The sequence below is a fragment of the Anguilla rostrata genome, chromosome 17 (genome assembly GCF_018555375.3).
Source record: "Anguilla rostrata isolate EN2019 chromosome 17, ASM1855537v3, whole genome shotgun sequence".
NCBI lineage: Eukaryota > Metazoa > Chordata > Actinopteri > Anguilliformes > Anguillidae > Anguilla > Anguilla rostrata.
In genome coordinates, this window is record NC_057949.1 from 28,369,681 (window position 1) to 28,386,665 (window position 16,985).

General features: G+C 44.7%; 1 protein-coding gene and 1 long non-coding RNA gene across 4 annotated transcripts in view; both read left to right on the plus strand.

Annotated features, from left to right (window-relative positions):
* Positions 1–16,985, plus strand: part of LOC135242967 (corticotropin-releasing factor receptor 1-like) — a 182,608-nt gene that overhangs the window by 72,636 nt on the left and 92,987 nt on the right. For all 3 annotated transcript variants that reach the window (XM_064314344.1, XM_064314343.1, XM_064314342.1), the window contains exons 3-4: positions 11,657–11,707; positions 15,120–15,239. In XM_064314344.1, the coding sequence (XP_064170414.1) occupies positions 15,134–15,239 (106 nt within the window). In that variant the 5' untranslated portion in view covers positions 11,657–11,707; positions 15,120–15,133. The remainder of the gene's footprint in view (positions 1–11,656; positions 11,708–15,119; positions 15,240–16,985) is intronic.
* Positions 186–6,537, plus strand: LOC135242969 (uncharacterized). Its single transcript, XR_010326514.1, has 2 exons — positions 186–1,140; positions 1,541–6,537. It is a non-coding gene; the product is annotated as an uncharacterized LOC135242969 (long non-coding RNA).

Consider the following 16,985-nt stretch of genomic DNA (forward strand, 5'->3'; position numbering starts at 1 on the left):
TCCGTACACATCAGAACTGCACACGTGTGCTAATTTTCACAGAACTAAAAACAGTTCACCAAGAACACACTTTTTTTTTCTTTTTTTTTTTTTTCCATGTGATTCTGGCCCCAAGGCAGATGTGGCTGAAACTAGACAACCAACACAGACATTCAAGCTTTTTAACTGGACTACAGGGCCTTACTTTAACTGGACTGCAGGGCCCACTGGTTTCATTACTTGTGAGATCCAGGACTCATTAGCAGCCGACGACTGCAGGCCGAACTGGGTTCACGGCACATTCTGTCCGTTTAACGACGGTCAACGAGTGAGAGTGAAAGGGGCTCGGTGTACATGTCCGACGTTCCGTTGCGTAAACTTCTGAACGGTGTTGCCTGGAACCCGCCAAAATTAGACAACGGCATTCCGGTGTTCTTGGAAACCCATGGATGACTCATGAGCCACTGCCGAACGCACTCTAATCAGGCTGTGTGTGGACCGCGGAGAGGCTCTGCTTTTCAGTCCCAACCCCCAGAGCTGCTTTGACGGGGGTTGTTGTCTCTTTTCACTGGAGAAAAAATAAAAATAGAAAAGAATAAATAAAACATGAACGCAGATACCAGCGGCTGCCCTCTTCGGATGTCTTCGTGGGTTTTTCCTCACACCTTGTTCCTCTGTAGTCACCAGCCCACGCACACCTGACTCTGTGGTTTTAAAAAAAAAAATTATTTGTGATGATAGGATTCTGCCTCTATATTCATATATTGAGTTTAAGAAAAGATGAGCTTTATTTAGCCCTGTGGGAGTAATTTGTCCTCCGCGTTTCGCCCGTCCTGGTTACTTAAGAGCAGTGGGAGCCCGCCATGCGGCACTTAGGGCTGGTGAAGAGGCCCGTGCCGTAGTCAAGGGCGATGGCGTAAGGGGCGACATAGCTCAGGAGGTAAGAGCGGTTGTCTGGCAGTCGGTGGGTTGCCTGTTCGATCCCAGCCCTGGGCGTGTCGAAGTGTCCCTGAGCAAGACACCTAACCCCTAACTGCTCTGGTGAATGAGAGGCATCAATTGTAAAGCACTTTGGATAAAAGCGCTATATAAATGCAGTCCATTTACCATTTGATGGCAGGTGCAAACGTAACCTGACATGCACGTCTTTTGGTATATAACGTATAAATCGTATGATGTATAAATCAAATCTGAACCCCTGGGGGGTGTCTCGTGGCGTGGCCTGTAGAGCGCTTTCCACATGCTCATTAACACCATGTAAGGTGACCTTGAGTGTTCAGAAAGGCGCCTGATAAATAAAATGTATTATTATTATTATTATTATTATTATTATTATTATGACGAGCCACGACATCGGCGGTTTAAGTCCGACTGCGCGACCTTTGTCGCACGTCTCTCCCTCTCTCTTCCCTGTTCTTCCTGTCTCTCTACACTGTCCTGTCCAATAAAGCTGAAGAAAAAATATATATATATAAATATAAATCTGAACCCTGAAGAACTAGCCACACGCCTCCTGGAACTGAATGATAGCAAATGTATATATATATTTTTTTTTTTAAAGATATATATATATATATGTATGTTTTGATGAACGATTTGGATTCCTGGTCTTGTGTAATGTAGGAAAATAACACACTGGAGCTGATCCGGAAGAAGGCATGTCATGATAGCAAGTGCAACTGAAAAATCGCAAATAGCAATAAAGTAAAATGTATTGCATATACTGGATATATAATTAACCGTGGAATGAATTTCTCATCACTGCTACTATTAACAAGCCAAGTGTTTTAGCCCGGAGTTTCGCTTTAACGTTAGCAGCAGCTGTTTTTTTTATGTTTGGAGTCCTGAAGAGCTAGCAGTGGCTGACCTCCTTTCCTCGAAGGATGCTTTCATGTTGACAGGAGAGGTAACGAGCTGTAGGCACAGCCTGTCGTCCGCCTCTCAAACTGTCCTGCTCGGCTCTTTGTGTCGCTGTCATCAGACGCCTGCCAATCAAAGTGAAGGATGCGAGGCCAGGTTTGATTCAGCTGCCAGTTAGACTTGAGATATGGGCTGCTGGGTGGCTCATCCGGTTAAGGCAGGGGTGCACAACTCCGGTCCTGGAGGGCCGATCTGCATGCTGGTTATTGTTCCAACCGATTACCATAGATATAGTTTTCTAGACAGCTCTATACACTAGGCTGGCTCACTCCTGCGCTTCAGCTCAGTAAAATCTCTCGGCTGTGGCTGGTGCTTATACACCTGTCAAGATATGATTGGAGATATGACTTAAATAAATGTTGGCAAACGTTCACACAAAATCCTGAAATGGATTGGCCCTGGTTCTGCACCCGAGTTAAGGCACCACACTGTGGCACATGGATGAGCCTCACAGCTTTGGATCGGGTCTGGGCCGTGTCTGGGCCGACTATGGTTGGTCGCCCTGTAGGGAATGCGTCATCCAGGGTATGGGAGGGTTCAGTCAGTTGGGGATCCGTGTTCATCGCTCTCTAGCGACCCCTGCTGGTCAATCGGTCACCTGTGGACTGCATGTTAAAGCTGCGTATGAAAGGGTCTTCCTCTGACTCCGCTCTGTGTGAGCTTAGCTGTGTGTCTGCGGTGTGAAAAGAAGCATCTGTGTGACACCACGCGTCTCGGTGGAGAACCGAGGATTTTCTACCCTCCCTCTCTGGAATCGGAAGTGTGTTGGGGACCTGGAGCTGCTCAGCCCCATGCTGATCACCAAATTTATTATTTTAATTTTAAAAAATTTTAAAGACTTCAGAGTTTTTCAGTTTCAGTTTCAGGTTCAAAGCCAACTCTTTTCACTCTAAATTCTCCCTCAAATCTTTGTTTGATATGCTCCAACTGCGGTGGTGGCGGTACCAACAACTCTCAAAATAAATGAATACCCTCAGTGAGGGAGTCTATGAAATCGGAGAAAAGGAGCCTCACAGTAGAGTGCTGTTTGAATTGAGCGCCGTGACTTTAAGGGCATGAGGACAGGGGGGTGTGAACAGGGACAGACAGGGTGGCCTGGCCTGGTGTTTCTAAGAAGCGACGGGCGTCAGTTGGCCTGAGGTCTCGAAGAGAATGAAACGGAACGACAGGGCCGATGTCTGCGGGACGTCCGCTGGACAGATGCGTAGTGACAGCCTGGTCGGTGTTGACAGTGGCGTCCGGCCCTGCGTCGGGTTTGGCGAATGGCGTCTGTGCGTGTTTGAGGGCATTTAGACTGCGGAGTTTCAGCAGTGGGGCTAGCTACCTAGCATTGTTCGCTTGTAGTGTCGTCATAGTTACTGGAGTGTTTGGAAAATCACTTCAAGTACACTGAAAACTCCAGATTAAACCAGCCTAAACTGGTCAAGATGGTTTAAGCTGTGTTTTTGACAGTTTTGGCTGGCCACTAGCCGACCAACCTAGATAGTCAGCTAGTCCACCAGTTTGACCACCAGTTTACTCTAGCAGCTTTGTCCTGCCACAGACCAGCTATGACCCACTAGCAGTGAAGTGTCGAAAACACCTCTTAAATGCCAGTTTGCAATCCCAGCTCGTCTTAGCTGGAATTTTCAGCGGGGTTTTGAGCACAGTTAATTTGTGTTTTGTCTCTCGGGCCGGACGTGCATCTCATTTTGTTGTTTAACAGACTAAACGCAGGCCGATCATATCTGATCATATTAGACTTTAGCTGGGTTATTGAGCTTGTGAGCTGTATTGCTAATACACTTTAGGCACTGTTGCATGGAGTATAGACTATTGGAACAGGGTTCCCCAGCCCTGGTCCTGGGGAGCCACAGGATCTCTTAGTTTTTGTTTTCACGTCAAGGTCGGCACCCAATTCCAACCCAAGAGACCGAGGGAGGGGGGCTTTACTGTGCAATCAACTGCTCTTTTTCCCCCGCACTGTATTCTTTAACAGTAATCAAATTTGGATAGTATTTTGAGGTTTAATTAATCAGTGGGGAAGTGTGTGTTCAGTTTTTTTAAATTAGTTTTTTATTTTAATGCTCACGATTTTTCATCAGCGATGACCGGTTTTTATCGGATGTAACAGCACGTGCTACTGTACCTCCCCATTTCATGTCCTGTTCAGTTGCGTGGTTGCATTCTGTGATACTGATGTGCACATCTCAGGGGTTATATTGCATGTAGATAGATATGCCGCTTCGGTACATGTGGATGAGCATGCACAATGGACATCCATAAATATAGATTCCGATGCAGTGCGTACATCGCGTGAATATAGATGCAGCTGGACACACTACATCTATAAACGCATGCCGATTTTGAACGGTGCTCGAGACGGTCCATTCTTGCTCTGAGAGGGGTATTTTAGGCAGCCTAAAGTTATTAAATAGGACTGTGATGGAAAAAAGCTTTTTACAGCCATTCAGTTAACAACCTTCCAGTCATAAAAATCCATTTTTATGTTTCAAGGTCGACAAAGGAAAACCGAAAATGAAGACTCCGTACCGCAGAGCGCTAAGTGACGGGGACGTTGCCTGATATTTCCTGTAATGCCCATTCATTTTTTACCCAGGTTCTGTCTGTTCGTCTCTCCTTTGTTATTTCCCGAAACCGGTCTCTTGAGTGACCCCCCTTCTCTGGATTATTAGTAGAATGATAATTGCATGTATTACCGAGAAGAGCTCTCTAAATATGGGCCAAAGATAGGTGGCTTTTCAGAATCTGAGTAGCCCATTCCCGTTGTCTAAACGCAAAATGCTAAATGCTATTGGGGCTCATTAGAATGGCAAAATAAATGCACCTGGAGAACATGGTGTTATCGAAGTGCTGCGTGTTGGGAAGTGGCTGCCATTAATCAAAACGAGAGGTAAATTTTGGGCAAACGGTGAAATGTGAATCAGAATTGGGGCCAAAAAGTGAGTCTCGAGTTCTGAAGATATGAAATGTCTGACTAATTTTTTGTTGTTGTTGTTGTTGTTGTTGTTGTTGTTGTTGTTGTTGTTGTTGTAGCACACAACAAGTGGCTCTGCTTTCACAAATACTATTGCAGTATTCCTGTCTCCTGTGGCTCCTCTTGCGATGGCATTGTTACAAATTTAATTTAACAATTCAGTTTTTACTGACTAAAAATGCAGCAGAATGATTCCTCGCGTTGTACAGTTGACGATAAGCAGCTCACCGAAGAAAGAATGAACGGTTCCCTTTTTCGTTTGTCGCGGCGTGTGCGGTTCAGGCTGCTTTTGGGCAAGCTAGCGGAAGACCCTCCGCTGCAGCTGTGGGGAACAGGGTCATTACAACTGAACAGGAGGCCAAGCGGGGACGTGAGAATTACAGGCTTCTCAGTGACGCTGCTGCTGAAAGTACAAATGAATGCTATATTTATCGTCCTTTCCATGTGTGTGCTGTTAAGCAAAATGTTAAAAAAAATACGTTTAAAAAAAACCTTGGTGTAATTCCAGTTTATGGCAAGTTCTAAGTGATAAAAGCCAGTTAACTGACAAGAACGTTGAAGCTCAGTATCTCAGAACTGTAGAAATGGCGGATGGAAACCTGTAATTTTCAGATTTTGAAAAGGGACACAACATGTATGTCGAGTTAAATTATCTGTTTTGTTTGTCAGAAGGACCACCGGTAATTTAAGGAGCGTGTGTCAAGAGCGGGTCCTGAAAAGTAATGACTGCCTCAGTGATGATTCATTTTATGTGCATGGGCGGCATAAAATGTTGTGCGTGCGCGTGTGTGTGTGTGTGTGTGTGTGTGTGTGTGTGTGTGTATGCGCGTGCGCGTGTATGTGCTTGTGTGTGTTATAGTGTTTCCTTAGAAACATTTCTCTTGTGTTACCCTCTGTACAGTGAACACTGTAGACTTACAGCTGTCAGCGCTTTTACTTTATTAATTTATTTATTTTAGTTTTTTTTTTTTTTTTTTTTTACAAACTCTTAAGCTGTGCACTTTGTTTTTTGTTTTTTTTCTAATTATGTTCACCATGTGTATTGATTATGTGTTCTGTGTTTCCTGTTGCAAAATGTGAATAGGCTGACTATACATAGATATCAGTTCAAGGTGACCTCTGCAGATCTGTATCCAGTTTATCTCAAAGGTTAGTTTAAATTAATTTAGCCATGCCATAATGTTCACTGTAAAAAGGCTTGACATTAGCTTTAAAAATGACCATATTAGCCAAAAAGCACAATACTCAGCAAGAGGAATGTTTCCAAGGAAACGGATGATGGTAGTTTTAGTGTGTCTTGCGCCCTGTACATATAAATATCTTATCTGTCAGAAATGATATTGTATTTAAATATGATTACATAGCTAAGAGGAATCATTTACGCATACCTGATTGGGTGTAACTTTTTTCAGAGCCTGCTGTTAATGTGCTGTTAATGTAGTTAAGTGCTCATGAAACCTTTCCTTTTTAATGGCTTGCTACAGTGCTCCCAGAATGCAGATTAAAATGTTTCCCCAAACGATTTTGTCCACTTGCCACAAGACCAATTGACATAAGGCCGTATTGCAACCACTTTTCTACCGATAACAGATCGGTCGTACTCATAGAATTACTGACGTCAACAAAAAAAAAAACCCCCAAAAAAACCTTTGTTTCTGCCATACTAATCGACCTCGTATCGACCTCCATGACCTCCACGATTAAACGTCTATTCGACGTCGACATGCTTGCCGGGTTGACTTGATATCAAAGTATAAGCGGAGTAAGGCCAGGATTCCCCAGAAGTAAATAGCGTTTATTATTATTATTATTATTAGCGTTTAGCCACACAAAGTGAATAAGCAGCCACTGGAGGCAGCTGCTGTATGTACTATATGAGCTAACGCCGCGACGCCGCGACGTGTTTCCACAGCCCTGTTCTCTCCCTCGGGCACACATTTCATTTCCTTGGTGGACGAGTGTCCACCTCTGCCAAATATGCTTTCAATTTCGGCTGGCTGTGCGTGGGCCGGGTTTGCCTGGAGGAAGTCCTGGTTGGTTGCTTGGTTGTTGGATTTTCAGATGATGAAAATAATAACGTTTGACTGTTTTATTGTTGGTGGTGGGGATCGTTTGACGTTTTTTGTCTCGGACCTGACAATCGGAAAAAACGTTTTTTTCTAATGCTTTTATGTGCCATCCTCTGGGTGCGGAACTTGGGCATCCAATGAGATGTGTTATTCTTTTTCCCAAACTAAAAAAATCTTATCAGTCAACCAATCGATAATCCCCAAATTTAGCACTTTTTTCGTCTGAATGTGAATTGGTGTCAACAGTAGACGGAGGATTTTTAACGGAGGGAACCTGGAGGAACTGTTTGAAACTGTGTGTGGGAGTCAGATGAAGGCCGGGGGTGCTTCTGAAGGACATTTCGGACGATAAAAATCAAAGGCGGTCAGCGTTTCCCACACTGCATTATATTTGGCGTCCCGACAGATTGGCCGATAAAGTCAATAAAGATAATGAAGAGACACTGTACTTCTGAGTCTGTTAGACGGGAAAATAATACAGGCCGTGCAGTTTCATTCATTCTACAATAATAAGGAGGGGGGAAAAAAAGGAAAAACTACTTTAAAAATAGATATGGCACCGTTTTTCCTTGAAGCTTCCTCCCGTGACCTGTGTTCGCCTGTGAGGAACTCTCTCGCTTCCAGCCCAAATATAAATCCCCCAAAAACCCCCCACAGTCATTGTTCTCTCTCGTGAGTCAGTCGAGTCAAATCTGCCGTCGGAAGGTCCGCTGACGAAGACTCTGTCCTCATCTTCTCGGTCCCTTTGAACGTTTTGTGGTGGCTGAAGACAGGCGGAGAGACAGCGCTCCGGTCCGTATCTCCGCCTCCGCGGTCCGTAGCTCCGCCTCCGCGGTCCGTAGCTCCGCCTCCGCGGTCCAGGACGGAAGCCGGCGGCGAGATTAGCGTTTAAAGAGTGAGGGCTTTTCACATCACGTCACTGGGAATGTCACTGGGAATGTCACTGGGAATGTCACTGGGAATGTCACTGGGAATGTCGCTCTGGACACTTCTGAAGACCTCCGCACTGCGCTGCTAATGAACAAGTCAAAATGGTTTGAGAGCAAAAGCTGGCGCTGCTTGCAAAGCACAGGAAATATGTTTCGTTTTTCAGTTATGGAAGGCTTATTGTGTCAGTTTTCACTTGTCCTTAACAGCACCACAAGAAAAATATGGAAGTTATGCTTTTGTTCTGATCTGTCGAACATCTGAAACCTTGTTTGCATGACATTATTTATACTTTAGACAAAGTTTAGACAAACACAGAAACGCCATATAATTCATAAAACTTATTATGTGTTCAAACCACTTGACATAATTTATTATATTTAATAAAATGCCCCCATTTGGGGTTGTTCCCATTGTCCTCATTTACAGTCCTCCCACTGGGATATCTATTAAAGGCAATTTGGGAGGTTACATATGTACCTTGCCTGTGAGTACAGTTGCTGTGACCCACTCTGGATTTGCACCTGCAACCCTCCGTTCACAAGGCCAGTTCCGTAATTGGCGCGTTCCACTGGTTCAGTACTCATTAGCTGTGTTGGGAATAGCGTGGCTTCTCATGTCTCTGAAAGGCATGCGTGTCCGGTTCGGTACATTCCTGCCATTGCCCCTGCCCAGGGCAGCGGCCTCAGCGCTGGAGTTGGTCCCCAGGAGCACCGTACTGTGGCTGCCCACTGCTCCTACGTAGCTGGGATGGGTCAAATGGCGAGAAAAAAATTACCCCCCGAGGTTCAATGAAGTGCATCTTATCTTGTCTTTTATTGCAGCACCTTGGCTTCCTTTACGGTATGTTAAGGCCCTCGTTGGTTTTCGATGTTACTCTCCCGGCTTGTTTTGTTTTTTCTCTCAGGGGGGCTGTGCTGTGCACTCAATCATTGAGCACAGAAGGTTTTCTAATCCACACTCGGCCAAGCGGAGCAGTGCGTTTGTCGAGTACGGCTCTGCCTCTCTCCAAATATGTACCCATTAACACTACAATAGAGAAGCACAAGGGCCAAGCTGTCATCAGTGCCTCTTTTTATAGTGCGTAAATCGGTCTAATTCCAACATCACGTGTGTTAGAGATCTAATGGTCATGACAAATATAAAGGCAAACGCTCCCAAAACCAGTTTTTTTCTAAAAGTGTCGCCCTAATTATTTCCTTTAGCTGATTAATTATTTTGTGAAACCTCCATGCTAAGCTCCAAGCCTTAGTGTTTTTAGAAACAGAAATCACACGCTCCGTTTGTAACAAACTGTCATCTAAGATGTATGCAGAGTTTCAACTATTGTCCCTATTATATAGGTGGGCTATAATGTAAATTTTGTGATTGTGGCCCACGCAACCTTTAGTAGGTGAGTCTGCTGGCATGTGTTGTCAGTACTGGTATATGTTGTCAGTACTGGTGTATGCTGTCAGTACTGGTATGTGTGGTCCCTAGTGGGGTATGTTGTCACTATTGGTGTATGTTGTCACTGAGCTTTTACTCAATCAATATAAAACAGCTGAATACACAATTGACTCACCTCATCTGAGGTCTTGGGTTTAAATTTCCTGCTGCTATTAAGATGAAAACAAAAACAGTAACAGATGCTGTGGCTCTCTGACACTAGAGCTGGGGAACCAAGCGTCTTAAACCTAATGAGCCAGTGACTGAATGGCTGAATGGGTTTCCTCTGAACCACCTCGATATTAAAATATACGCGCACAGTGCTGCAAAAAAATATTTGCTCTCTTTCTGAGTTCTTCTATTGCGTATTTGTCACTCTGAATGGTTTCTGATCTTGAGAGAAAAATTTAGTGAGACAATGGGGAACTGAATGAACACAAAACACATTAGTATTTAATTTTATTTATCAGACACCCATATCGGCCATTGTGGTAAAAGTAAGTGCCCCCTTGAACCTAATAACAGGTTGCACCACCTTTAGCTGCAGACACTTCCTATAATTTGATATCAGTCTTTCACGTCACCGTGCAGGAATGTTAGGCCACTGTTCTTTGCAGAACTGCCTTTTCACGGCACTCTAATTAAAATGTTTTTTTAATATACTGTATGCAAATACGACCGCTTGCACACCGTAGCTAATGCAGTGCGTGTAGTGCTTGATTTGACCCGTGTAAATATCAGCAGTAAGCGCTGATATATATACAAAGCTGGTGTTTTTTAATGTCCTTGCGGCTCACAGCTTGAGGACCCTTTTGGCAGGAGGCTGGCCTGCTTGCGGCCTGCCCTTCCCTCTCTTTATCACGCGTTGACGGTCGCCGCTGGCAGCGTCTGCTAGAGGAGCGAAGTGTCTGGCACAGTCAGTCTGAAACGAAGGGGAGATGCCAGCTTCAGTCTCTCTTCCTCGTTCCCCCTTCAGAGTGCCCTGTGGGACGAGCGAGCGGCATCACCATGGTGCTCTTTCACCAGAGTTCTCTGTCCTCCTGATCTTAAGAGGCGGCAGACCACACCAACGCCATCGTTACAATGTCGATTTTTCAATACGTGTTGGATGCCGAGAAACCACTGAGTCAGTGCCCCCCACGCCCCCCACCCCCTCCCCCCCTCCAAAATGGGAGGAACACAGGCTCTGCCCAGTCTCTGTAATCTGTGTCTTCTCAAAAGAGCCAGTTAGGGGTGCGGTAGCATCTTGAAGGCTAAACGTGGCTGCGTGCCAGCATCTCAACGCTACGTGCTCCGGACCAATCGAACATGGCGGTCTTCAGTCGGACCAATCGAACATGGCGGTCTTCAGTGGTGCTCTGAAGCAGAATCTGACTGAGGTGTAGGGCTGAGCCTTCATTCTAGATCAAACGGCTTAGGAAGCCCGTCGCATTTGTTTGTGGAAGGGCATTTTTTTTTTTGTATATTGAATTAGCTAAAAGCGGCGTCTCCCAATTTGCCACAGTAATTTGGTTTTTTGTTTCCGCATTGAGGAGTGCTCTCCCACGTCCCAGCGTCTGAGTACGCCACCGTGAAATTCAATTTGTTTGTGCTGAGCTCCTAGAACAATCTCACACCGAGGGGCTCGAACGCTGGCACAGTGCAGCCTGGCACACACAGACCCAGGCTCTGTGACGGGGCAGAGTTTAAGGAGGGGGGGGGGGGGGGAGAGTGGGGGGGTCTGTATACCAGTGAAAATCCCCCCCCCCCATCCATGATCCAATTTCTCACAATGGCCAAACCCCCCAGTCCGCATTGGCAATGTGATGCACCCCAGCCTGCCCCACCGGTCTGCAATGCCACCCCCAGCCCCCCCCCAATCCCACTCCTCCCCCCTCCCTGTGCGCAAACATCAAATTCTGCCTGTGTTCCTTGGTGATTCTGCCTCCTCAGGGGTATGTGTTTGGGGTGGGCGGGGTGGGGGGTTTTGGCTCTTGAATAATTTAGGTGTACATCAAAACATCTTGGGGAGAAAAAAAAAAAAAGTTCCTCGGATGTATCTCAAAGAGGGTCTGTAGTTTACTGGAAAATAACATGCTCAGTACATCAGGGAGCTGAATCCTGTGTGCGTTTCTCTTTTGATTTCACTGCTTTCATTGTATCCCCTTTTCCCCTGTGTTGTTTTATTCACGTTGTTTGCTTGGCCTTACAAATACAAACTCGGTCCTCTAGCAAGGTGGTGGAAGTGATGTTGTGTAAAATAGGGCTGTTGTTATTAATCTTTTCCCACTTGGGAGCTTTAGAAAAGTGCATGAGTGAGAGATTTAGAAAATGTGGAGCAACACCGTTTGCTGATGTTTTTCTTTTCGTTTTCCAGTACGTTCGTTGGTAGCATGGAACCTGACCTCGACCCCCAGCAACGTTACCGGTAAGTGCGACATCAGCTAAAGAGGCACTCCAGCGAATTAAATAAATAAATAAATAAAAATCTTTAAATGCTCCCGATGCCTGTTAGCTGTCTCTTTATGAAGCTCAGCGGATTTAGAGGTGCGTGAATCGATTCGGAATTGATCGCTCCACTGAGCCTGGTGAAGCTTTTTGTTGCTTCAGGGCTAAGAGCAATTAACTGCCCATAATCCTTTATAAAAAATAAAAAAAAAAGCCAACAGTCTCCCAGAAGAAGAGGCCAGAGATGGAGACCTTCCTGCAAGCAGGTGCCCTTCCTCTGAAGCTTTGCTTCTGCCTGTGGGCTCTGTGTAGGACTTGGAGAAAAGTACCTTACGGGTATTTCTATAACGCAGTAATTTTATAACACTGGAAGTCCTGCAACAAACCCCAGCTGGGATTTTATTAAAATTTACGCTCATGGATTGAAGGTATTATTCTTATTTGTTATTTATTTTTTGATCTTGTATCTTTAAAAATTATTAAAAACATAACATGTTGTCAGGAGGATTTAACCGAAAGCTTTTTCCAAAAAAGTCTTCGTAATTAGCACAAAGTCAAAAAAAAAAATAGCATATTAAAAAAACGTATGATCAAGATTCTTGATAGATTTTTGTCCTTTTTAGGATTTGCTCAAATAATGAGGCTTCATAAATGCACAGTAGCCCTCCAAACGGATAAGATAATGCCATCCCACAGATCTCTGCACAGCAGGAACGAGACAAAAGCCAGCAAAATATCCGTCTCGGTTTTTTCATGCTCCATGTAGAGCTAATCATATCTGGGAAACATAATGCTGCTATTGTGTGTAAGTGTTTCTCAGAATAAAACCTCTTCACAGGTCTTCATAACTTAAAATGTTTTTTTTCTAGTTTGAAGAGGATTCTGTTCAGGGTAAATGTTGACAGATTATTCCTTCATTATCCAGGCTACTTGTCCCATGCTGTGTGCTGTGTGTTAATTTGGTCACGTTTATTTATTTTTTGTCTTATTATTCTCACATCCCTGAAAGTTCATGGAGTTTGCTCTCCGCTGAAGGAGAAAAAAAAGCTTAGTTACGGTTAAATCTCACTTAGTGCTGCCAGGGGAAAAAGGCATTTTTCTCTCCGTATCTCATTATCAGGAGGAACTTTTCTCATTGTGAGCGGAAACTTTTCTCATAACGAGAAGCTTTCTACCATTATGACAGGAAACTAGAAAAGGAGAAGAGTGTCTGGTTATAACGAGCTACTGAGGCACTGTGGCAGCGATGCACTGCCCGAAGCGCAATGAATGTGGCCTAATTTCCTAAATGTAACCTTAAAAAAAAAAAAGAAAAAAAACGTAATTCTCAATAAAGTTTTCTGATTCAAAAATGCAAAAAAAAAAAACCGCAAAGGGGAAAAATGGAATGACAAATAAAGTTTTCACGGTTGAACTGATTCCAACCAACCCCCCCCCCCACTCTCACCCCTCGCAACGTTCTGTAACCAAACTTTCATTTTGCTGGGGCGCTAGGGTTCTGGTGGCCCTCGACAACCATATTGCTCTGGCCCCAAATGCCCGCCGAAAAATAAAAATAAAAGCTTAAACTGCTGTGGCCGCGAACGACCGCGTGTTCATCCCGGCGGCCGGCTCGGGTCATTTCAGCCCTGGTTCCTGTTTAAAAACGTTCTCTTAAGCTATCCTCGCTCCTCGATGACCGCACTTCAGCCAATCACGCGAGGGGAGCAGTGCGCACAGTTACCTGAGAAATTTAAAAGCGAGACTACCAATTTCATTTTCCAAATTAGAAGCGCACACTCTCCGGTTTTTACTATCTGTTACCACACCCCCCGCCCTCCCCTCAGCTCTGTAAATTTACCAATATTTACACCTCATTTAGTGACTCATTTCCTTTGCGCCTTTTTGGATAGAGCTTTATTTGGTAATTTTCTTCTGAAATAGTTTTGTATGCTTCTTTAATAACCTGAGTTATTAAATGAATTCCCTTTTTAATGACCCTTACATGCCCTTGATTTTTTTTTTCTTTTTTCCCCTGCTTGTTTTCTATAAAATGTACCTTTATATTTTTTATGCAATGCACTGCACTTTTTTTGGCATTAGTCAAAATGGCTGAAGAGGGACAGGAGCTTTTGGGTTAATTCAGCCTGTCAGAAGCTGCTGTTCATTTGGGCTTCATGCAAGTTCTATTTATTTATTTTAATTTTTTTTGAAAGTATTCTCCGTGTTCTCAAGTTTTTTTCTCCTCCTCTCGAGTAAAACCACACGCTCTGTGGATTTGAATTTGAAAAGGGAAAAGGCATTTGCGTAGGTTTTGATGTGCCGCAAATGTTTTATTCATTTTGCGGCATCTGATTAGAATTTTGGCTTTTTGCGATTAGAATGGCTCAGACCTCCCCGGCTGCGTTTGTTGAGTGAAAAACATCACAGACACCGTTTGTCTCCTGCTCCCAAAACGCCGGCGGCCGTGCATGCAGAAGGTCAGCGGCTCCTCAGATCTCTCAGCCTGTCCCTCGTAATGAGAGAACTCTGCTTTCTGTATTAGAGCATAGCCTGTATACTCAAATAATGTATGTCTGTTAATGCACAACAGCATGCATGCTGTTCCTACTGCAGAACGGGTAATACAGGCAATGTTTACTTTGGCCGGTGTAAATGTCAGTCGAAGGCATTTTAGTTGATGGCATGTGTGTGCTATGACCCACGTCAATACATCATTTACATACAGATGCTCTTATCCTGAGGAATCGATATTGCATACGGTTTTTTTCTTTCTTTTATGTTTTTGCTCGCAATCCATTTGTATGGACAGGATATTCACTGAAGCAATTTAGGAATAGGTACCTTGTTCAAGGGCACAACTGCAGTGCCCCAGCTGGGAATCAAACCTGCAACCTTTGAGTTATAGGCCTAGTTAAACTACTGTGCTTAATTGCCTAATGGATATTATTTACAATTATTATTATTAAAATGAATGGTAACACTTTACAATAAGGTGGCATGAATTGGCATTAACTAATGCAGTTGCTAACTACTAACTACTGAAAACTTAACCTCTATAGCTTTTTTCATGTATTTGTACATCGCTAATTCATTTTAACAGCTACATTAGTTAATGCCAGTTCAATTTGGAATGAAAAAACAGTTAACGTGTTTGTAGTGTATAAATAATCATGCAACTAATGCATTAGTTAATGTATTTGCTAACTACTAGTGAAATGGAAAGTAAATTTCATACTTAATGTATTTGCACATCATTAATTCACGTTAACACCTGCATTATTAAATGCTAGTTCATGTGGCCTTTTTGCGAAGTGTTACCGAATGAGTGAGGTCTAAAAGGAGGGAGCGGGTGCTTTGAAGGTCCCGCCGGGCCGGACTGCGGGGTAACGAGGGTCACCTGTGTTCCGCAGGTGTGTTCTGCAACATGTCCATCGACGGGATCGGGACCTGCTGGCCCCGGAGTCGCGCCGGAGAGCTGGTGACCCGGCCCTGTCCCGAGTTCTTCTACGGAGTGCGCTACAACACCACGAGTGAGCTGCTGTCCCACTGCCCGAGCCCTGCCTGTGAGTGTGCGAGTGTGTGAGTGTGTGAGTGTGTGAGTGTGTGAGTGTGCGAGTGTGTGAGTGTGTGGAGTGTGTGGGTGAGTGGTGAGAGTGAGTGGGAGTGTGTCTGTGAGGTGTGCAGTGTGCGAGTGTGCGAGTGTGCGAGTGAGGAGTGGCGAGTGTGTGTGTGTGTGTGGTCTGTGTGAGGTTGAGTGTGTGGAGTTGATGTGTGAGAGTATGAGTGTGTGGTGCGTGTGAGTGTGAGAGTGTGTGAGAGAGTGTGAGGGTGTGTGTGTGTGAGAGAGTGTGTGTGAGAGAGTGTGAGTGTGAGTGAGTGTGTGTGTGTGACCATGTGTGTGTGTGTGTGAGAGAGTATGTGAGAGTATGAGTGTGTGTGAGTGAATGAGGCTTGCCTATCTGTGTCCATGTTATATGACTGCTGTGTCCAGGTACCGCTGCCTGACTGCGCAATCTCATGTACGCCAGCCAAATGGGTCTTCTGACCTCTCTGCTTCCTAACAGTCCCAAGTTTGGGATGATAACAGGAATTCCTGGCTCAATATTACAGTTCATGGATAATGATGTTGAGGTGTTCCTAAGGACAGAGCATTCATTGCCCTGGTGGTGTCCTTTGTTGCGACACATCACACATGCACACACGCACACACACACACATATTTCACATGTAATGCCAGAGAGGGAGAACTTGCAGTGTTAAGGATACTGATCTGAGTATCTGGTGAGTCCACATGGTGAGTCTGTGGCACTACCTGGTCCTCTCGCTTAGGCGTTGAGATAGAGCTGTGCCGTCGGGCACCTGTCTGTGTGCCAGAGCAGCAGTGCAGATCGCCATGTCACACCTCACAAAGCGCTCAGAGAGAGCAGTGCACTCTCGAGATGCACGAGAGTATGTGTCTATCTGTCTCTCTCTGTCTGTCTGTCTGTCTCTCTCTCTCTCACTCTGTCTCTCACTCACTCTCACTCACTCTCTCTCTCTGTCCCTCTGTCTGTCTCTCTCTCTCTCACTCTCACTCACTCTCTCTCTATCTCTCTCACTCTCTGTCTTCCTGTCTCTTTTTCTCTTTCTCTCTGTCTCTCTCTGTCTGTCTCTCTCTCTCTCACTCTCACTCACTATCTCTGTCTCTCACTCTCACTTTCTTCCTCTCACTCTATTTTTCTCTCTCTCTCTCTCACTCTGTCTTCCTGTCTCTTTTTCTCTTTCTCTCTGTCTCTCTCTCTCACTCACTCACTTCCTCTCTCTCTCTCTCTCTCTCTCTCTCTCTCTCGATCCATAATTGCTTCTCAGCTGAATCTGCTGAGTGGACAAGAACTAGTGAAAGGTGGCCTTATGCACCTGTGGGGGATTTTAAATATTTTAAAATATTTTAAAACTGAGCCTCACACAGTTTCTCCAGGAATGCTTTGCATTTTCGGATGGCTAGAATGTCGGCCTAGTTTAGTGAGACAGTCTCGCTGTGTGTGGAATAAGCTCACTGTGTCTAATCGGTTCCTGCAGGAAAGTATTTTCCTCCATGATTAACATATATATTTACTTCACCGATAAAACGGTTCCATTTGCCACTGAGTAGCGCTTCTGGAATGGGAAATGTGTCCTTTTTCCACAAAGTCATTTTGCTCACATTTGCTCATTTTCAGCTCATTTGCTCTACAAACATGAACCAAAACATGCAGATGCCCTGCGGAGAGTTGTGGGGAGACACACAGAACTGCGTG